Source organism: Elephantulus edwardii, unplaced genomic scaffold (assembly GCF_000299155.1).
Source record: "Elephantulus edwardii isolate Elephantulus edwardi_28Jun2011 unplaced genomic scaffold, EleEdw1.0 scaffold00164, whole genome shotgun sequence".
Taxonomy (NCBI): Eukaryota; Metazoa; Chordata; class Mammalia; order Macroscelidea; family Macroscelididae; genus Elephantulus; species Elephantulus edwardii.
In genome coordinates this window covers 3,764,066-3,787,492 of record NW_006399914.1, presented here as the reverse complement: position 1 = coordinate 3,787,492, position 23,427 = coordinate 3,764,066, and the positions used below count along the sequence as shown (strand labels likewise).

General features: G+C 41.5%; 1 protein-coding gene across 1 annotated transcript in view; it reads left to right on the top strand.

The window, feature by feature from the left end:
- The first annotated feature begins 9,439 nt into the window (after positions 1-9,439).
- Positions 9,440-23,427, top strand: part of FBN1 (fibrillin 1) — a 303,046-nt gene continuing 289,058 nt past the window's right edge. Inside the window, exon 1 of the mRNA XM_006895296.1 lies at positions 9,440-9,783. Coding sequence (XP_006895358.1) covers positions 9,620-9,783 — 164 coding nt within the window. The 5' untranslated portion in view covers positions 9,440-9,619. The remainder of the gene's footprint in view (positions 9,784-23,427) is intronic.

Genomic DNA, 23,427 nt, shown 5'->3' with positions numbered 1-23,427 from the left:
TGGCCCTATGAACAACATATCAAAAACTCGCCCTATTCTGCACCATTCTCACGATCTCTGTCATGTCCTTTATTACAATTACTGTACTAATCCACCTCATTGAGGGTCTTTTCCAAGCATAATGTCTTCTTCCAAGGCTTGATGCTTCCTGAGAATATGTCCCAATTCAAAGACATCGATTTTTTGGTCTATGGTACACAGGGTCACTATGAATTGAGCCAACTTGATATCATCTAACAACAGCAACAACAATGGATGGAATTGAATTGGGTCTGGAGAGTCTAGTTAACTCTATTCATAAAGTTAAACTTTCAATTACAATGGAATGTAGGAGCTTATTTTAGAGTGTTCCACTTATGCTCTTAGAAATGCTTTCTCTCGATAGGCTCTCCACATTTTCAGATTTTTTTAGATGATGTAGGAGACATCTGGTCTTTTATTATTTATTGATTCGCATGTTTGTATATGTCTGAAAAGCATTCATGCCTTTATTTTTGGGAAATAGTGTTTTTGGCTGTCTCTTATGGAATAACCCTATTATCACTGCATGGATTCTTGTTAGGGTCAGCTATCAAGGTAATCCATTATTCTCTGGCTGGGACTTCAAACAGCTTCTCTATGAGAGCTAGGCTGGTATTCCAGCCTTTGAATGTGAACCTAGAGGTTCACTCAAATGGCCTGAGAACCTTGGAAAGGCCTGCATTTACTTCTGCTTCCTCTACTTCAGAATTGGCCTATTTCTCATTTTTTACCACCAAAGTCATATTCCTTGAGTCACCTTATCAATTGACTTGAGTAGGAGTTCTTGCTTGCCAAGCTAACCCTAGTTGACAGATATATATTCAGGTACTATAAAGTGATGACAGTGGTCTTGAAGCTAAAATGCCAGAAATTCCATTTGATCAGACTACCAATAAGATATTCGTCTTTAGGTTTTCAGGATGTTATGTTTGCTTGAATGAGGAATGCAAGTTTGCCCTTAAGCATTTATAAGCCAGGGAGAGTAAACACAATCATCACAGAAAAAACAAATAGCTCACAATAGCAATATAGCTCTATTGGCCTAGGGATAAAGAGTCACTCTGCCACTTGATTGGAACCCACTAGCTTCTTGGCAAGAGAAAGATGGGCATCTTTTACAGCAATTTACAGCCTCTGAAAATCTTCTGGAGGGTCAGCTATGAGTCAGTTCTAACTCAATGGTACACAACAATAATAACATAGCAATACATTTTTCCTGTGCTGTTGGAGATGCTTATTGAATATACCATGAATTGCCAAGAGAATGAATAAATCTGTTTTAGAGGGAGTGCAACCAGAGCGTCTCTTAGAGGAATGAATGGCTCACACTCTGTGCATGTTGTCAAGAGGGGCTAGTCTTTGGAAAAAGAGATCATGCTGAAAAGTAGAGGGTAATCAAAAGGGAGGAAGACCTTCAACATGATGGACTGGTACAGTGATTACAGCAACAGGCTTGAGCATGATAGTGCAAGATAGATAGGGCAACATTCAGATCCATTGTTCATAGGATTGTAATGAGTTATGTTGTTGTTACGTGCCGTTGAGTCGTGAACGATTCATAATGACCTTATGAACAAAAGAACTGAACACTTGTATAACTTTCATTGTTTCTCTAAGTTCATAGGGTTTCCTGGAGGCAAGCTATTTCAGAAGTGGATGCCAAGCTTCCACGCTTGTTTTAATCAGGGAGCTCCACCAAACACTGTCTACCATGGGTAACCATTATCACATTTGACACATCAGTGTCACGGTGTTTAGCATCACAACAACCACGAGGTACCTCTGTACAGCAAATGGACAGACCAGTGCTATACCACTTATAAGAATGTTTGATCAAAAACAGTTAAAACCAGGTCTGAGGACCACCAATTAAAATCATCCATCTTTGGCTTGGTAGCATAACTTTCTGTCCACTAGGCCAATTGAGCTCTCTCTATGTTGTTAACAATAACATAGCAATATAATAAATATCCAAATTTTTTGGTGTCTAATATTTGTGTATTATGCTCTAATTGTAAATTAAAATTAACTTATTTCATATTAAAATTATTTTATTATTAATGTTACTGTTACTAAGTGCAATGAGGACTGAGGAAGAGAGACTAATATGAATTATACCTATATACAAAAAAGATATGAGTAGATTTTCTCAGAATAGATAGATTTTTTTAAATGAAGAATAGAGACAAGCAAATTTTAATAGAGTTTATGAATACAATCTACACTTAGTCTTTTGAATTGTGATGGTTCTAAAGTGCCATAGATCCTATGTCGGCTTGATTTGATAATCTTATGCAAAGATCCACATTTTCATGATTTGTTACTGAATTTTGTCACTGAGCAGCATGCAAGCCAAAGTTTGCTGAAGACAATTTAAAAACAAATGTTGCCATACATCTATAGTGAGCTGCCAGAAGTTCAAGCTGGATTCAGAGGAGGATGCTGAGGTCAGATGGATCTTGGCCAAAAGCAGAGAATACTAGAAATATGCTTACTTGTGTTTTCTTGACTAGACAAAGATATTGCACTCTGTGTATCATAACAAATTATGGGTAACATTATAGAGAATGGGCTAATGTGGATCAAGAGGGCCCAAAAGAACAAGGGATACTGCTTTGCTCTGACTTGGAAAAGTTGGTTTGGTAGGGTTGGAGCCTTGAATCACGTTTATCCAAGCTGTGTACTGAACTGACTAAAGGAATCATTTGTAAAGGAGAAGCAAGGTTTTGAAGATCTGGGAAGTTTTGTCTTATCTATTACCAACCTTTTCATGATGTTCTGCACCCACGGGGAACCTGAGGACACTGCCTGCCTTCCCCGCTCTTTGGCAGAATGGACGGTATGCTATGCTCCTTCCTTTCAGAACTCTGTTCAGTGACTTTGAATATAGCAACCAACACAGGACTTTTCTTTTTGTCTGAGAATCAAGTGTGTATGATAAGAATGTGATACAAAGATGAGAGGAAGATCCTTTAACAACCTTTGATATGAAGATGACACATAATCAAGATGAGTTGAAGTGTTTACTGGTGAAGGTCAAAGACTAAGCCTTCAGTATAGATTATACTGAATGAAAAGAATGGAAAGTTCTCACATCTGGGCCAACAATCAACATCATGAAAAATGGAGGAAAAAAATGCAGTTGTCAACAATTTCATTCTATTTGGATTAACAACCAATGCTCATGTAAAAAGAATAAGAAATTAATTTGCATAGTGCACTGGGGAAAATCTGCTATAAAAGACCTCTGAAGAATATAAAAAACAAAGATGCCACTTTGAATGCTAAGTGCACCTGACTCAACTCATGGCCTTTTCAAATGTCTCAAATGCAATAGACCAACAATGAAAAGGGAAAAAAAGTAGGACAGAGGATGAATTGATGTATTTGAGTTGTGGTAATGATGAATATTAAATTCCATGAACAAACTCATCAAATTAGAATTACAAACAGAATGAGACTCTGTCTTGCTTACTAAAGACATGTCATCAGGAAAGACCAATCACTAGAAGAGAGCAGTAGTTGGTATAGAGTGAGTGAAAGCTAGGGAAGTGAGATGGACCAGTGCAACAGCCACAAGAATGGGCTCAAATATATTAAAGATCCCAGAGATAGTGCAGGACCAGGTAATGTTTTGTTCTGTCATACATAAAGTTGCCATCAGTTGTAGCTACCCCAATGGCAACTCAACTGCAATAGCATAATAGTATCCTAAGATAGGATAATGGTAATATTTTTAATACACTTTCCTTTTCAATAGCTGGATCCCTCCCACCTCTTTCTTTTGGATCAAATTGCCTAAGGAAGGGATTATATAGCCCATAGCGGTCATCTGTAGAATAAGTAGAAAGTCCCCTGTTGGAAGGAGTAGTCATGTGAAAGAGGGAAGGTAAACAAAAAGGCAATGGCCAGATTAAAATATTCTGTTTAAATGCTCCCTCATAACTGAAATCCTGAAAGTTAGGTGAGGGTGAAGTGATGAATAAGGGAAATGGCAAAATATGCTGGAATGGGGGATTGCAAGGCCCTAGGGTTTGCTCCCTGTCTTTTGGGCAAAAGCATTATGAAAGTCCTGTGTTGGTTGCTATATTCAAAGTCACTGAACAGAGTTCTGAAAGGAAGGAGCATAGCATACCATCCATTCTGCCAGAGAGCGGGGAAGGCAGGCAGTGTCCTCAGGCTCCCCGTGGGTGCAGAACATCATGAAAAGGTTGGTAATAGATAAGACAAAACTTCCCAGATCTTCAAAACCTTGCTTCTCCTTTACAAATGATTCCTTTAGTCAGACTCTTCCTAACTCAGTAACCCTTTAGTCTCTGTCTCAGTGGGGAATTTTGTAAAACATCCTTGTTCTCCTACATGGTTCCATTTCATGTCATATAAGTCAGAACATCTAAGGTTTGGGTCCTGAAGTGAGGCCATTCTATTTTGTAACTGGGATCTAGTCCTGTTAACTTAGACTTAAGTTAAATGTTACTTCTTCAGGGAAGCCTTCCCTGACCAGTTCAAAACTAAATCAAGTTTTTCTGTTACACAGCCTCCAAGTAATCACTCACGGCTTCTCATTTTTCACATTTAACACTTGGGTAATTAATTATTTGTTTTAAGTCTACCTTCCCTACTAGACTATCTGCTATGCAATAGAAGAACCATTTTTGCTTAGCTTACCAATGAGTTTGGTTCAACCATGCACCAAGTGATACATACACCCAACTCCAAACCACTGCAACCAAGACCATAGCTACTCAAGGGGACCCTCAACAAGTTTGTCAGCCTGTAAATATTCCCAAGAGAAGACTGTCAGTCTCTCTCCCAGGGAGCTGCTGGTGGACTTGAACTACTGATCTTTTGGTTACCAGCCCAACATGTAACACACAAGGTACTCAATAAATACATATGGAGGGAGTGGTCTTCATTCGACTGGTTTGTGTAACCAAGATAAAATCAGTAAGTCTGCTAAGACATTTTTAAAAAAAAATTTTTAAAAACTAGACTACAGTATTATAGTACTTACAGAACTATGACTTTTAATCTGTTGTTGGTATTTGCCTTAGCGCCACTGTTTTCAAATTCACATGTCGTTAACAGTTCACCATTTTGATTATAAAGTTGTGTGTGGACAGTTTTACCCCATTTTGTGATTAGAAGTTGAATAATTTACCCTAGTCCTCACAGTCTCTTACCTGGACACAAGCTATTATAAATAAGGAAAACCTCCTTTAAGGAGTTCTCTCTCAAGGGTCTATCTTAGTTCCGAGTTCCTTTCTGGGTTGATAGCTGGTGGCTGCCACAGGGATATTTTTCAGGGGAAAGCCCTACAGTCTAGCAACTATGCTCAGAGTGCTTCCACCCCCTTCTAAGCCATAATATTCACGTCAATAAGTTTTGTATCAATTCCTGGGGCCTTATTTATTGCCAATGTAACCAGTACAGTTTGAATTTCTTCCTTTCTTACCATTGGCTCTTGTTCATATTTTCTGAAATATGAGCTTCCTGAAATTTTTCAGTATCAACCAATTCTTTTTGGCATAATGACTCTGTCTATTTCTTCCATCTTCTTTTTGCTGCTTCCTGGATCATTCAAGGTTTTGCCCATGGCAACTCTCAGTATTACAACCTGAGGCTTGATTTTGGTTTTCAGTTCTTTCAACTTGAGAAGTATTGAGCAACATTGCTTCTTCCCTTTTTATTCTCAAGCTCCAGTTCTTTGCATATTTCATTATAATACTTTGCTTTGTTTCCTCGACTTGCAGCTTTGAAACATTCTGTTCTGCTCCTTTACTTCTATGTTTCTTCCCTTTCTTTTGGCTTCTTTATTCTCAGAGTCTCTTCTGTCATCCGTTGTGATATTTTCTTCCTCTTCCGCTTTTGTAAGAACTTTTGCTCTATTTTTTATGTCATACCATAACTCGTCTGGTCTTGATCAATGCCTTGAACTCTCAAACCTATTTTGGAGAGGATTTTTAAATTCAGGTGGGATAGAGTCAAGGTAGTACTTTGGTTCTGGTGGGATTGTTTTAATTTCCTTCAGCTTTAATTAGAATTTGCACATGAGTTATTAATGATCTGTTCCACAGGCAGCATCTGGCCTGGTTTTGATTGCTGATCTGAGCTTCTCCAATGATTCCTTCCACAGATGTAGTTAATCTGACTCCTGTGCAATCCATCAGGTAAAATCCATGTGTAAAGTCTTTGTGGGTTTTTTAAAATTTTTGTGATGAATAAGTCATTGAACATACAGAATTCAACCATTCTATGTCCAACCTTATTTCTTTCACTAAGACCTACACTTTCTGACTGCTATTCCCTTTGCGATGTTGGAAAAGAGAACTGGATATTCCATGGATTGCTGAAAGAAAACATATGTCTTGAAGAAAGTACAGCCAGAGTACTCCTTGGTGGCAAAGATGCCAAAGCTTTGTCTCACATACTTTGAGCATATTGGTAGGAGGGGATATTTCTTGGCAAGGGATAGCATGCTTGGAAATCTGGAGGGTCAGTGAAAGATAAGAACACCCTCCACGAGATGGGTTGACACAGTTACTGCAGCAATGGGCTCCAATGTGCCAGAGTTGGGGAGGATGGCACGAGAAAGGACAGCGTTCAGATCTATTGTTAATAGGGTGCTATGAGTCATACTGCACTATTGTGGGCCAATCTCACTGTCTTGACACATCTACCCTCATTATCCTAGTTACTGTGTCAATCCATCTAATCTGCCTTTTTCCTCTCCTGCACTGTCCTTCCACCCTTCCAAGCATGATATCCTTCTCCCAGGACTGGGCCCTCCTGAAAACATGCCCAAAGAATGTGAGATGGAGTCCCAAAATCCTTGCCTCCAAAACCAACTTGGCTTCGCCTTCTCTAGGACTGATCTTTTAAAAAGCGGTTCATGGTATGTTCAATATTCTTCTCCAGCACCACAACTCAAAGGCATCAATTCTTTTTCTGTCCTCTTTGGTCACGGTCCAGTTCTCAATGCATAACAGATAATTGTGAAGACTATGATCTGGATCAGGTGCACCTTAGTCTCTAGTCTGGAAAGGTCCCTGACAACAGATTTTCCCAGTGCAATTATTACTGGTGCCAAGAGTGGAACTAATCAAGCTGAAGTTGTTAGCAAACTCAATCTCTTCCTCTATCATCATGATGCTACCAATTGGCCCAGTGGTAACAATCTTTGTTTTCTTGATGTTGAGCTTTAATAAATCTTTGTTGTTGTTGTTGTTATGTGCCGTCGAGTTGCTTGCGACTCATAGCGACCCTATGTACAACAGCCCTAAACTCCGCTCTGTCCTGTGCCAATTGCACTGTCTCCGACACACTCCCATCCTGATTATCCCAGTCACTGAATCAATCCACCTCATAGAGGGCCTTCCTCTCCTGCGCTGTCCCTCCACCCTCCCAAGCATGATGTCCTTCTCCAAGGACCGGTCTCTACTCACAACATGTCCAAAGTATGTCAGACGTATACATACATACTAAACCCTATGTAATAAATCTAGAGCTTTATAAAAGGAGCTCTGTTAACCTGCTGTGTAAAGAGTTCCACTGCCAGCTCAGAATCAGGCAATTCAAATCTAACAGCTACTCAGAGAGAGAAAGAGGAACAATCTCTTCCTGTGTAAATTAGAACCTCTGAAAACCCACCGGAGGGTTAGCCATGAGTCGGTTTAGTTACGCTCACAACGCTCAGAGTCGGGGTCTGACTGTGAGTGGTGGTTTATAGCTGCTGGACTTCTGAAGGAAAAGTCTTCGCTTGAATTCACCAGCATTTGCCGAAGAGATGAAGTCTCCCTCTCTAAATACTGACTGCCATGAAAACCCGCCGAAGGGCTACTAGACTGGATGTCAGGAGGTTGGGGTTAAGCCTTAGTAGCTTGCAGAAAGCAGAAGCAGGTGTGCGTGTATGTACGTGCGAACATTCATCCTTACACAGCTACTGCCCTAATCCAACCGAGTGGGACTCGTACTCTGGGAGCATCCCGCATCATGCCTGGCTGGCTGCAGGGAGTCTCGAAAAGCCCCGCCTCGAGTGCTCTCCTAGGCCGGCCTGCAGGTCAGCCCCCGCCGGCCCTGGCCAGCTACTGCGCTCTGCACTAGCATCCTGGCCTCCGGTGCCCGGCAGTAGAGGCGCGGGGAGCAGGGAGCCCTCTCCTTTCGCGCCAGGACCGCGGGGACCCTCCGGCTGCCGCTTCCAGCGCGCGTTCCCGGTGCAGGTGGCACCGCTTCCCGCGCAGGCTGGGCTTCCCGATCGGGGGAGAGGTTAATCTCGGGTCTAGACCGCCCAGCCGCAGAGCGGGCTAAACCGCTACTCCACCTCTTGGCATTCCCTCCACACCCTAAGAGTAGGAGTCCGGGGCCAGGCAGGACCGACCACCTCTGTCTGCTCTCACTGCGCTAATCCAGTGAGTGAGTGAGGCCCCAGCCGAGGTGGTGGCTGGCAAAGGGGAGTGGAAAGGGAGGATGGATGGGCAGGGGGGTGGGGTGCTGATGAGGGGGATGTAGGAGGGGGGTGTCATTTTCTTTTTCTTTCTTTCTTTTTTTTTTCTCCAAAAGTATTTCTCTCGCGAGAAACCGCTGCGCGGACGATACTTGAAGAGGTGGGGAGAGGAGGGGGCCGCGGGAGCTGCCGCAGAGACTGTGGGTGCCACAGGCGCACAGGCGGCCACAGCTGGGACAGCTGCGGGTGGAGCAGAGCAGCGGCGGCCCGGCCGGGACCTGAGGGAAGCAGCTGCCGCCGCCGCCGCCTCTAGAGACGCAGACCTCGTTCTCCAGTGGGTGCAGCTGGGGTCCCGAATGGGGGTCCGGGCGGCCACCGGGGGCTGGAACTCCGGCCACGGAGGCTTTTGCGTTTGCGCCGAGGGCAGGGACTGGGGTGAGGGGCCGTCCCGGAACGCCCGCAGCTGGCGCTGGCCCTCCCCTGCCTGACAGCTTCCTGGCCTGGGGCTCCGGGTGCCGGGCTCCGCGTCAGATGCTCGGGGGGCGGTGGCAGCACCCGAAGCCGGTCGGGGACGGCGCGGCGGGTTTCCAGCTTGGCGGCTTGGCCGAGAAAACAGGCTGAGAATCCGGTCTTCCAGAGCGCGCGTCGTGCGCAATTCATGCCACTAAAAAAACCCCCCAAACAACAACCCAGAGAGTTTACCCCGGGGCTTAAGGTCGTTTGGGATATAGCTACTTTGCTCTGAGCTTTTCAAGTGGCGCCCTAGGGGCCGGGGAGTCCGCAGGAGCCATGCCGCCGGGGGGGCCTGAGTTTTTCCAGCCAGCTGTGGACCAAACGGTGTTCCCTTACCCAGATTAACTACGCAATGCGCAGGCAGTGTGCGGGTTGGCTTTGGGAATGGAGACGGCCAGGCACCAACATCGTCATGTCCTTAATGTCTTCCCCCCGTTTCGGGGCTCTGTCTCTGTGTTACAGCTGGCAGGAGCCGCCTGAAGTGGAAGGCAGTGCCTGGAGAAGGCGGGAGAAACCCGGCCCGGGGATCGGGCTGCAGGGAGAGCGGGACCCGGGCTGCGCGGTGCGCTAAGGGCGCAGCGCCGGCCGCGGACCGAGCCCGGGGCGCAGTAGAGCAGCTGGATCCAGCGGCCGCTCGGCACCATGCGGCAAGACGGGCTGCTGGCAGTCGTCCTGGGATTTACCGTGCTCTTAACATCCCACACGAGCCATGGGGCCGATGCGAATTTGGAGGCTGGGAACGTGAAGGAAACCAGAGCTAACCGGGCCAAGAGAAGAGGAGGCGGAGGGCTCGACGCGCTTAAAGGGTAATGGAATGGTGCGGGTCTTCTCTCTGCTTTCTTCTGAGTGCCATGATACTGAGGAAATGAAAGGTACTAGATAGGTCCTTGGCGAGACCTCCTGGGGGGCCTGGGACGGAGGTTCCAGTGTTACCCTGACTTCACTTAGTGCTTGCTCATCATTTCTGTCCAAGAGGAGACTCCTTGTTAAGAGGAATCTGGCAAATTTGGAGAGGCAAGAAGGGTTCTTTGAGGAAGGAGAGGAGCTGTGACCGAGAGTAGAAAAGGGTTGTGCCTTTCTTTTCCCACCAATTTCACTTGTGTCTGGGGGGGAAAGGACTCTCCTTATGGGCACGTTTGCAGATGCTTTCCGTTTGGGAGGCAGTAAGGAAAGGGAAGATCTCAAAGATAGATGAGCATTGAGAAGACACATGGTTAATCATCGACTCTGCTCTAAGTTAATGCTTTTAAAAATCAGGAGCGGAATTTCCTGGGCAGCAGTGCCTCCCAGATATCTCCATGTTTTAGGTTGTGTGGGGCTTTCATTTCAGGGTGACACTAAGGCTGCTACGGCTGATTTTAAGTCGGCGGTTTTAACTAGTGCTGTGTATGTTACGCACGTGCAGTCGACCGTTTCATTGACATTCCAGGCCCTTATTATAGAAATTATTGCTAAGGAAGAGATTTAAATGAGCAGGTTGACTGCATAAGGGTGATCAGTCCCCTAAATTTTAAGAGGAGAGGAATGCATTTTTTTCAGAATGAAAGAGAAATCAGTTTAAGATGGGTTAAATTCAAGTCTCAATAGAAGCAACAGGATGGACTGTAAATGACCCCTTTTTATCTCCTAGGAGGAGCTTGTTAAATGGACCCAGACAGTAAATATACAAAGGGTTTCTATTAAGTTCTCCAGATTCTCTGTGTCTCTTTCTTCCTAAGTGGTTCTGTAGCTTATTGATTATATGGACCTGGGTGACGGAGTGACAGTGTACCACCTGGGTGTGGGGGCCAAACACTTCTTTCTTGCTACTTTAATTGCCATTATGTAATGATAATTTGTGCTTCTGTGGCCTGAATATTGGGGGGAAATGTAACTTAATAGTATTTTTAGAGTCCTAGTCTGGACTAGGATCCCTGGCTGGCACAAATGGTTAAGCACTTGACTAGCCCAAAGGTTGGTGCTTCAGACCCATGCAGAGATGCCTCAGAAGAAAGATTTGGCAATTTGCTGCCCATGCACCATTCATCAAAAGTTAATGGGTCAAACCCAAGGACAAAAGTCTGGTGGTCTACTCCCATAAAGATTATCTTATAAAAAATCAACCAAACAAAAATAAGCCCTCAAACTACACCCCCCCACCCCATTACCATTAATTCAGACTAGATTCATGGTAGCTGAATTCCCACTTGATTTTTAGAGGCTGTGCATCACAGGGGAGGAGAATGCCCATCATTGTCCCTCTGAGCCCCTGGTGAATTTGAACTGTCAGAAAGGTGCTACCTTTGTCTCAGCAGCACAACTCCCTACTGACTACTGCTTTCTTTAAGTCAGTGAAGATTGGACCCTTGAAAACTCTGTGGAGAGATTCTGTGCTGAATGCATAGGGTCTCTCTGAATCAGAAGTGAGTCCATAGCCACTAACAATAACAAAAGTCTGGATTAGAGACAAGATGATTTTCAGAGCTGAGCCGCTTAGGCTCAAGTAAAACATGCATGATTTTCTGACCCCAGGAAGTCATTTTGATTAAGTTGGTTCCATTTAGGTCTTGATGAAAAGAAATCCAGGATTCCAACACCTTTGGAAAGGAAGTTTGCTTATCATGATAAGCCTGTCCAGGCATGGCAAATTCAGTAAATGGATTGAAATTCTGATTTTCAAATATTCTTAAAATGACCTAATTTAGTCCTAATATTTCCTTCAAAGATATTTTTCTGCTCACAATATTATCATCTGTTGCTTAAAGGTGTGAGTGACTTCTATAGCAAGAAGAAATGAGAAGCTTAATTCTGTGGATAAATGAATGGGACAATATTAGGCCTGGCTTGACATTTATCTCCTCTTTATATGTTATCTATTACCAACTAGCCTGTTTCCTTGGGAACAGACTCAGTGTGGAAAACAAACTAAGTTTTACTTCATTGCCTAACAGGATGTCCATACTCCTGCTTACATTAGTTTATTTTTGTTGAGTGTTACATTTGTTGATTATAGAAAGATAGCTCTCCTACTTTTTGATCAGAGAGCACCAGTGGCTGAGTGGTAAGGAACTGCACTGGCAACCCAAAGGCACATGCTTCAAATCCACAAACTGTTCCATGAGAAGAAAGATGGACAGTCTCCTCCCATGTGATTTACCATATCTGAAAACCCACAGGAGGGTCAGCTATGGGCTGATTTGAACTCTGTACATAACAACAACTACTATTTGTTCACCCACATAAACATTGTGGTTAGGGGCTTGTGAATCAGTAAACTCATCATGAACTCAGTATGACAGAGTGGAACTGTCTAAGAGTTTCCTAGGCTGCTGTCTTTATGGAAGCAGATTACCAGGTCTTTATTCCTGGGCTCAGAGCCACCAACTTTTTTGTTAGCAGCCAGGGTTTAGCTGTTGGCACCACCAGAACTTCTTAACACAAATTTTACTGCACTGCAAACTATTTATAAAGACTTATTAAAAATAGGGTGTTAATAGAATAGTAATTATTAGTATTGTTATCTCTTATGCTATATCTATGTATATATATCTTAAACTTTTCAGAGAATTCACAATTTAAAGGATTTCCCATACACCCAGTCTTTGAATCTCAGAAGCTAGTACCCTGTGTATTTTTCCCAGAAATATTCTATGTGTGTGTGTGTTGAAAGGGCAAGGGCCTCCTTGGGATGGCTACATCTGACTTTAACCAACTCCACAATGGGGATGTGTCCCTGTCAACAACATCAACTGTATAAAACCAGTTTCTGCAAAATCAGACATGTCTCCCATGCTCCCACACCTCTTTCCACTCATCCCAACACCAATCTACTGGGTCCAAAATCCAATGTAGTAGCTCACAGATCACACAGAACTGTATTAGGGAAGTCAAAAGGTTATGATTCAGGTTAGTAGTAGAATACAGTTAGGAAAACTTCTGAAATATGCTCACAGACGCCTTAGTCTTCAGCCTCATGCCTTTAGACCAGTGTTGCAAAACTTTCAGTCCTACCAATTATGGCTCCCCCACCCAACACCCATCCTGCAACAAACTTGGGGAAAAGGCACTGAGCTCTGGTTCAATCGCATAGCAGTCCCATGGTCTGCCCAGTCTCATGTCAGACATCTGGTTTTCCACTCTGGCTGCTATGGCTACTGCTCCCATAGACATAGTGTGGCTGGCACAAGACTCTCTGGCCTGAAGAAGAATCACTTGTATTCTTTTGCTTCTTCTTTGCTGGTGATGACATTTCTTCAATTCTCCTGCTGTATCCACTCAAGTTAGTGGTGAGACTAGCCAGTCCCTTTATGTTTAGGACAAAATATTCTATTTCACATATTCTGCCCACCACACGACAGAGTCAGTCACTGTATAGGGAAGTAATTTTGAACAATAAACTCTTAAAGCATAGTACGTATTTTTGAAACTGTGTGGTACTACACATAATGTTTTAAGTGTACTATGCATGATTCACGATACATGATGTTCTGATCATTGCTCACTTTTCTGTGTCTGTCATAAAGCACATGTCAACCCATCCAGATAAATCTCAGGCATTTCTTAGTATATAGGAGGAATCCATGTTGTGGAAAGAGTAGCTCCTTAATGATAGATATTAAAATCCCATTTAATCTTTTGCTTCAATAGACATTCCTCTGCATATCTCTATATACATGTATAAGTTTATATGGTATAAATTAATAAAAATAGAAATCATTGGACCAAAGGTATTTCCATAGATTTTAAACAAGCAAAAATTCTGATGTCAACTTTAAATAACATTTAAAGTTTATTTTCTCTGCTTATTGCCATTACAGTCTCATATGAATAAGTCCTTTAACCTTGCCCTGCTGTATAAATCATCAGGGAAAGCAGTTATGCATTACATTTTTTCCAGTTATTGCTTACAATTTCTATTTTTGCTAGTTAAAATATTACCAGCTTCAAAACTAACCTCTTTGAGTACAGTAAAACGTGTTTACCATTTTGATGGAAATGCACAGTTTATGAAGTGAAAGTGATTTGTAACCCCAAAGTCTGCCCAATGCCCAGCTTGTGGTAGCAACTTTCAGCACCTCACTAATATTTCCTCTAGTTAAAAGATGCTTCAAAGTCATCAGTGTCTGCTCGGCCTGGTCTAGTCTTCCTCACAAATACTGCCACCTTGTCTTTCTCTGAGAAGACAAGTGGCTATGAAATGTGCTTGGGTATTGTTCTTGGGCTACATCTTCCTCTCCTGTAAGTCCCCTCTCTTCAGAAGGTAGGAACATGCCTGGTTTACCTACTCTGGGCGTGTCATCGTTGCCTTCTTCCTCTCCTTTTCTCCTTGCAGGTGTTTTTGGCCCCTGCCTTCAATGTCTCCCCACTGAGCAGCAGAAGTTGTTCCACAGTGGAAATTTAAGCATCCTCAAGTTTCTTCCCAGATTTCACTGTTTCCTTAGAGTAAATCACCAGTTTCTGTTATTACAGGAAATCCTTTCTCTTTCATGGAATGAGTGTGGTCCCCATTCACTCTGCAAAAGTTGGATTTTGCTGTTGTAAAAAAGTTCATTTTCCAAAGGTTTCCAAAATACTTTCAAATAATAAATGCATGGTAGTTTTCTTTGCCTGGTCATTGATTAACATGTGTGAAATTACTATGAGAGAAAAATGAAAATCTCAGCATTGTTTGAATTTCAGTTCACAAGAATTTTTCTCAGCTCAGTTCTGAACTTCTGGGATTAGTCAAAAAAGTATGGGAAACAGTCCAGTCTCAAAAACTTCTCTACTTCAACAGCACAAGTTATGCATCATTTATTTATGATTGCCTTATTGCTTTAACTCCCAAATAAGGAAATATTACAGTTTCCTCTGAAAGGGGAAATTTCTTTACAGTGAAAGCCCTTTCCCCAAATCTCTGATAAGATAGATTGAAATGCCTGTCCTTGTTGCCTGGTTTATAGATGAGGCTTGGATTTTGTACAATTTGTCCCCTTATACGTGATTGCTTTCGGTCTTTGTTTATTTGTTTATTTTTTCCAGAGGTCTTGTTACCAGAAAAATACACATGGAACAGTTCGTACACAGAGTAGATTATGTGATGGCAAACTCTGAGGGATTAATTACACAGAAGTCTGTTATTAAAATAAAGAATTTTAACTAGGAACACAGAAAAAGTTTTGTAGACTTTGTAAAGTCCATTTTACTTTACAAAGAGGACTTTAAGACTTCATCTGAAGTCAGATGGGCTAATAATTAAATATGAGGGAAAGATTTCTACAGTGGTATGATTTATTTTTACATTTATTCAGAGGTTAAGCTAATATATTGAGACATTATTAAAAAAGAAAAGAAAACAAAACACCCAATATTTTAAATAGCTCTCAGCAATTCCACATTTAAGGTAGAGGAAGTGGAGACATAGTTTGTGTGCCTGTGATGCATATGTAACATTTTGATATAAAGTATTTTTCCCTACTGATCTCACCCTTCAGAGTCAAATTTTTGTGTTACAAAGTAATTAAAATATACTTCAGGCTAGTGTGAAATGAGGTGAAGACTAATGGAAATTGAAACGTAGGTATCCTTCCAAGTTTATTTGGAGAATGTGTCTTTGTACCTTATGTAGCAAATACTTTAAAAAGATAGTGTTATGCCAATGAGTCTAATTAAGCCAAATACTAAAGAAAGAGTGTCTTCATGCATGATTATTATAAGCAAAACAACTTGACTAAGAATTTAGATTATTTTTTTTCCTTTTTAATGGGACAGAAAATGTGTTTTCTTGAAAGAGAAAGAAAATACACAAATTATCAGAAGCAGGAGACCAGAAGAGATATGGCACTGGGAAATTATTACTATCCAAATTATTGAGGAGTATTGATGTCAGCTTGAGGACTAAAGTGTGCCTGATTCAGGCGATGGTCTTTTTATTCACTTGCTATGCATCTGAGAACTAGACAATGAATAAGAATGACCGAAGAATTGATGCCTTTGAACTATGATGCTGGAGAAGAATACGGAATATCCCTTGCACTCCAAAAAGAACACACAGATATGTCTTAGAGAGGGTACAGCCAGGGTGCTCCTTGGTGGCAAAGATGATGAAGCCTCTTCTTACATACTTTGGGCATGATGCTAGGAGAGTTTATTTCTTAGAGAAGGACATCATGCTTGGAAAGGGAGGGTCAGAAAAAAAAAAGAGGAAGACAGACCCTCAACCAGGTGACTGTGGCAGTGGGCTTGAGTGTGTCAGAAAGTGTGAGGATGGCCCAGGATCAGATCAATTATTCAGTGGGTTCTTATGAATCATTCCTGACTCAATGACACCTAACAACAACAACAACAACAACAGTTTCCTTGTTTCTAGACAATAACCAAGTAATGCACTGATTACAGCAACTTAGACTTAAAATACAACAAACAAATATAACCACAAGTACTTCTCATTCAACTTTATGAGAAGATGGAATCAGTTATGCATCAGACATGGGCTATGTGCCAGAGTACCTGGGTGATGAGTACAATTTAAATGCTAATTGAAAAGTTGGAAGTTCCAGTCCACCCAGAGGTGGCTCAGAAGAAAAGTCTGGTGATCTATTTTGGATAAATCAACCACTGAAAACCTTATGAAACATGGCTCTACTATTACATATGTGGGAGCCAGCATGAGTTAGAATCCACTTAAAAGCAACTGCTTTTTTGTTGTTGTTGTTGTTTTATGAGTTATGTACTAAGTACAGGGGAGTTTAGTGTTTTAAGATTGTTAAACTTTATTTCCTCATTAGAATGTGAAATCATCAAAGGCACAAATTCTATCATAAGGGTTTTGACACTAACATGAGATGAGGCTTCCAAGAATTCATTTATTCATTAAGTTTTTGTTGAATCACAGCCCAAACTTGACTCTGTGGCATGCCTACAGCTTGGAGAGTCCTATATTTAACAGGTATTAAGATCTGATATTAAGTGAAAACAAACAATAGTAACAATAGTAGGAATGATGTCCAACATCCAGCTAACATATGTCAGACAAGTACTGTTCAGGTTACATTTAAATTCACATTTATATTTAGTTAACTCAATCTTCCTAACATCTGTATAATTGGGGTCCTTGTATTATCTCATTTTATAGCTAAGAGATGAGGTATACAGAGTTTAAGATCTGAGGACAAATTCTTAACATTAAAATGTCTTCATTAGTTTTCGTTATGATGTTTCATTCCATTGGACAAAATGTAGGACTCATAAAGACATGGAAGAAGTTTCACTTAAAATATTCTTACTATTCCTTTGTGCTAGGACACAAAGTATGATTTATCAACTAATGATATTTAGTGACAGAAAACTAAAGCAAAACCCTTTCTATGCCAACTATTTCTTCAAAGTCAAGAATAAAGTACTGAGTCCTAGAATGTCAGGCTTGAAGAACATTCGATGATCTGTGCATTTTAATATTAGTCCTTGAACTTGTAAGGATCCCTGGCCAAAGTCAACTCGATGACACATAACAGTAATAGTGGTGCGGTGTCTCAGCACATGGCTAATGAGAAGTTTGGTGACTCACATCTACCCACTGGCTCCATGGGAGAAAGACTTGATGATTGGGTCCAGTAAAGGTTGTTGTTGTTGTTAGGTGCCATTGAGTACAGTCTCTAGAGGGACAGTGTTTCTGAACTTTGGCCCATCCTGTGCTATCCTCATCATCTCTGATACACTTCAGTAAATTGTTGCAATCACTCTATCAGTCCTTCTCATTGAGGATCTTGTTTGCTGACCCTCCACCTTTCCCAGCATGATGTCTTTTTCCAAGTGCTCACCCCTCTGAACAAAGTTTTATCGTCCTTGACTCTGAGGCGTGTTCTAGTTGCACTCTCTCTAACACATGTGGGGTGTTGTTTTTTATTTTTTTCAGTCTACAAGGTTTTCAGTACTCTCCTCCAACACCACAACTCAAAGACATCCCTTCTTCTTTCGTTCTTATTCATTGTCCAACTTCTAGATGTATAGCAAGTACTTAAAAAAGACCATGGTTGGAACCAGGTGCACCTTAGTCTTTAAACTGACATTATTGTTCAATGTCTTTTGATTTCTTGACTTCTGGTGCCAATGGTGTTGATAGTGGATCCAAGCAAGATTAAATCCTTGACAGTGTCTGTCTTTTCCCCCCTCCATCATGATGTTTGGTACTTATTAACCCAGTGATGAGAATCTGTCCAATAAAGATTATACCCGACGAAATTTTGAGAGTTTTGCGCTCTCATACAGGCTTTCTGGGAATATTTTTTTTAGTCTTGTGTGCCTGTGACCTTAGATCCAGTTTTGCATTAAGTTGTATTACCAATGATAATAACAGATTTTTATATTTCACTGTGTTTTGTAGGGGGCTGCTAACTGAACTACAGGAGAAAAATAACCAAGTGCAAGTCAGACTTGACTTGCAGGAAGTAGTGCTTTTTTTAAAAAAAAATTATTGGATTTCATATACACACACACAGAGTAATTTGATATGTAAATCCATGATGAGGGAAATGTACTTGATTAACAGAAGAGGAGACAGAAGCATAGAGTTTAAGTGATTAGCCTGGGGACATCAGTTAGTAGTATAAAATAAAACTAGGAGATCAGACTTTTGAGTTGAAACTCTTAAGATCACTTGGAAACTAATAGATACTGTAATTGTCATACTAAACAAGAGCCCAGAGCATTGTTGCTTAGCACTCAAATCCACTACATTGCTTTATTAATATGAATAGGAAACAGATATGTCCAGTTGAACAATGGCAGCCCACTGTGCTGCTTTACATCTGTGTTACTCTCCAGAGTCCTATTAGCAATCTAGTCTCCTGCATCAGGCTCCTGAAACTTTCAGGAGGAAGGACTGTGGCAAGGCTCTTCAGGAACATTATTAGCAGAAGACTAAGAGAGCAACACATTGAAAGCAGGGTGGTCAGCTCACATCTTTGAATTGGGAATAGCTGTTTATTTCCTGTTGTTGTTATGGACTGTCAAGTTAACTATGTCTCATAGTCACCATGTGCACAATATCTCTGAACCCTGGTTCAGAGCCAGTCTGTCTCTAACATACCTGCCCTCATTACCCCACTTACTGTGTCAATCCTTCTCATCTAGGGTCTTCCTCTCCTATGTTGTCCCTCAACCCTTCCAAGCATGATATCATTCTACAAAGACTGGTCCCTCCTGGCTACATGCCTAAAGTATGTGAGACAGAGTTTCAAAATCCTTGCCTCCAAGGAGCAAACCTGTTAGTTTTCTTGGCAGTCCATAGTGTGTGCAAAACTCTTCTCTAGCACCGCAACTCAAAGGCATAAATTCTTCTTCTGTCATTCTTGGTCATTGTTCAGCTCTCTGATGGATAGCAAGTAATTGTAAAGATCATGTCCTGGATCAGGAACACCTTAGTTTCTGCACTAACATCCTTGCTCTTCAGCACTCTGCAGAGGTCCCTGACAGCAGATTTCCCTAATGCAATTTGTCTTTTGATCTCCTGACTGCCGATGCGAAGTGTGTTGATTGTGAAGCCAAGCAAGCGGAAATTGTTAACAATCTGTCTCTTCTCCATCTATCATGATGCTGCTAGTTGGCCCAGTGGTGAGAATCTTTCTTTTCTTGATGTTGAGCTTTAATCCATATTGCAAACTACATAGCTTCTTGACCTTTTGACTAAGATCAAGTATAGTATTTGTTCTTATCAATTTAATATCTGATATGTCCTCTGTCCATATTGCAAACTACGCTCCTTGACCCTCTGCAGCAGATGCTTAAGGTCCTCAAAATACTTCAAGTGATAGATTTGTTTGTGATGCAATGCATAGGTCTTACTATGGCAGTTGCAGAATCATTTTGAATTCTTGCTCTTAAGTTGTACAGTATAATGTTTCTCTTTGAGTTGTTAATTTTATCTTTTCCTTCTTTAATTTTTCCAGTGTCTTCCTCTGTGTTTGTTGTAGGCAGATGCAAGGGAATCATCAAAGTGGGCATAAGATTAATTAGAAAAGACTTCAGAGTGAAAGCCCAATAGGGATATGCAAACTATTTTCAGTTACTTGTTTTTGAAAATAAAGTTTTATTGGAACACAACCATGTCCATTGTTTCTGTATTATATATATAGTAGTTTCACACTATAATGGTAGAGTAGCATAGTTGTGACAGAGACCATATGGTTCACAAAGTGAAAATGTTTACTATTTGACTCCTCACAGAAAAGTTTGCAGATCCTTGGTCTGCATGATTGGGCAGGGATCTTATGTGTTTTATTTACCACTTTATCCCCAGAGATTGGGTAAGTGTTCAAGAAATAAATTGTAATTGATTAATTGAGGTCAGTTTTGATTGACTGATTGACTTGGCAGGGTTAATTATATAGACTGAATTTTGGAGGGAGTCCAGGAGGGAAACAGGAAAAATTTGCATGAAAGTAACATGAAGCAGATAGGAAGTATTTTGAGATCCTAGTACAGGTGGGCAGAGTTCCAGTGGACACCACTGACAGTTTATTCTATGAAACTGGTGTTTCTGTGGATTAGGACACTGTGCAAGCTTGCATGGCAATACAGTAGATAGTGACATTGCAATAGGTAATGACATTGTCAGGGACATGGGAGAAATGAAAGGGAACATGAATATGGTTTTAGCCGGTAAATTAATGTCTTGGGACTCAGATCTCCTGTCTATAAAATGAGCAAGCTATGTTAAGTAATTTTAGTTTGTTTCCAATCCTCAGAATCTGTTGTTCAGTGACTGTTTAATTTTCTATGGTTTGCTTGAAATATTATAGTGAAACATGATACTTTAAAAAAAAAACCCAAAGAGGCAACAAACTTCCTGAAAGCAGAGAAGAGTAGTCTGAGTATTTTTATGAAATAGAGACATTTTCTTTATAATTATGTTATATTTCTCTTAAGTATCATTTTCTGCTTTAAGATTATGTTAATGAAGATTGCGTATTTCAGGAATATTCTATCTTTATTTCTTGCCACTTAAGTTAAAAAAATAAAGCATAGTATATTTCTTGACAACTAAATGAACAGTAGCAAACCTCACAAACATTTGAATTTTGCAAGTCCAAGCAACATTTTGGTACGAAGTTTGTTTTCCCCTGAGAGCCTGGTCCTGAACAAGGACTTCTAGGTCCTTGTGATGACAGATGAATACCACCAGCATTTGGAGCTCCATGTTTCCTGCTTCCTATCTGGCTGAGGGAGAGGGGTGGTTTCCTAGAATTCTTTCTCATGAAAGATAAGCATTTCTTCAGATCCCTTTTTCTTTTTTGACTAGAATCATCACTTGCCCATTGAACCCATACCTGATAGCGCCGCTAGGGGGCGATCCCTTTAGGACAGTGAGAGCCGGGGTATGAGCAGAGGATGGAATCAAGGACAGCTGAGGCACGTGATTGTCTGTGGGGATTTCTGAGGAAACAGAGAGAATGGAAGCTGGTGAGGCAAACTATGATATCCACTTCCATATGTATTACAAAATGGGCACAAAAACATTGTTGGTTGTTAGTAGGTTCTGTCACTTCAAGATGACCTCAGAGGATCCCAATCCAACATCTCCCATGAGAAGTTGTGGATCAGATTATTATGATCAATAGTGTTTCTATGGGGTGAGCTAGCACTATGGAGAATGGAAAGAAAAACACCACAGTTTTTCTATGACATTGAAAAGGCTATTTTCTTTTGTATTTCTGGTTATCTTATTGCTTAAATAACAAATTAGCTCAACCATAAAAATAGCAATTAAAACAGCAATAATTTTATTTTTTCTTCATAATTTCATGGGTCAGAAATTGAGACAGGGACATCAGGGCCGCTTGCATCCTTTCTTCATGATGCTCGTGGAGCTAGAATGAGTGATGGGACATGCTTTAGGTATCTGGTGCTGTGACCCTGGACTGGCGCCTGCAGCCCTTTTCCGTTTGGTGTGGTTTTATCTAAAGGCACAGACAGAGGAGGGGAATAAAGGGAACAAAGAGCCATTTGTACACTCAGCTCAGAGCTTTCCAGATTTTAACGATCTCTCCCATGCCATTGAATGTGGGTTTTTTCCAGATGGGGAAACTGAGCTCTAGGTGCGCTGGCCAGGCCTTGTGCTGGGGGACTGGAGCTTCCATGCCTGTCTCCTGGCACATAATCCAAATGCTTAACTCTCTGTGCCTGTCACCGCTCTTGAATGGCCCGAAAGCTGGTTCTGACGACTTGACTGCCCTCATTTGACTACAGTTGCTATTCTCAATGCTGGCTGGTTCACCTCCACTTCACCTCTGTCCACGTTCCTCTCCCACGTGCTCTCTCTGCATTGCATCTTCAGCAGCACAGAACAGCTTTTTACCTGGCAGCTCAGGATTCACAAGATAACAGCAGTGCAAGCAGCAAGACTGTCTTCAGACTCAAGTTAAGAATTGACACTGTGTGACTTCCATGAATGTCACTGCCTCACCTGCATTCAAGGTTGTTGATATTAGGTGCCATTGAGCCCACAAACAGTGAACCTGAAACTTGCTCTATCCTGTGCCATCCTCATATCTCTGACACACTAGAGCCCATTGCTGAAAGCTTGTGTTAATCTATCTCATTGGGAGGCTGTGTGTGTGTGTGTGTGTGTGTGTGTATTTCTCTCATTTGCTTACCTTCCATCTTTCCAAGTATGATGTCCCTTCCCAAGTCTTGCTGCTTGCATTGCTGTTATCTTGTGAATCCTGACCTGCCAGGTAAAAAGTTGGGCTAGACCTGTCCAAAGTATGAGAGATGAAGCTTCGCCATATTTGCCTCCCAGGAGCACTGTGGCTGCACAGACTAATCTTTTAAAAAGTGAGGAAAAGCAAGTATAATAGGAAGGGACGATTTTTGAAGACAAACTTTGGTGAAGGATAATCCAGTGTTTTAGATTTTTACTCATCGATGATGTGTCTCTGTGTTTTGATGCTGTCACCATAGACTGAAAAACTCTACATAAATAATGTTTCTGAATATTCTGGTAGATGGACATTAAGTGTATAATTAATAACTTGTCCGTAGTTCTGTGTATAATGTCACCAGTCTTAGAAACAAGATGCTTGTTACTGATGTTAGCTGCTCTTGAGTCTGATTCATGGTGAGCCCATGTGTGAGGTCTGTAATAACTCTACAGAATGAAATGTGTGCTGTTGCATCCTGTCTCATCTTCACCATTTCCAGCATGCCTCTTGTTGGAGCTGCTGGACCACACCACCTTACAGAGGGTCTCCCTCACAGGCACTCTGCTTCACAAACATCCTCGTCTAGGGATCGGTCCCTTCCAGCATCATAGCAACACAATCCTTGTCACAGTACAATGAGCTCATTGGTAGATGGTGGGATGCAATTTTAGTTCTTTTTTAAAAAACTTATTAAAATTTATTTTATTTTATTATTTTGTGTGTGTACCGTCAAATCAGATCGGATAGGTACAGGAGGAGATTGCCCCTCCTTCTCCAGCAGAGCATCTGGTG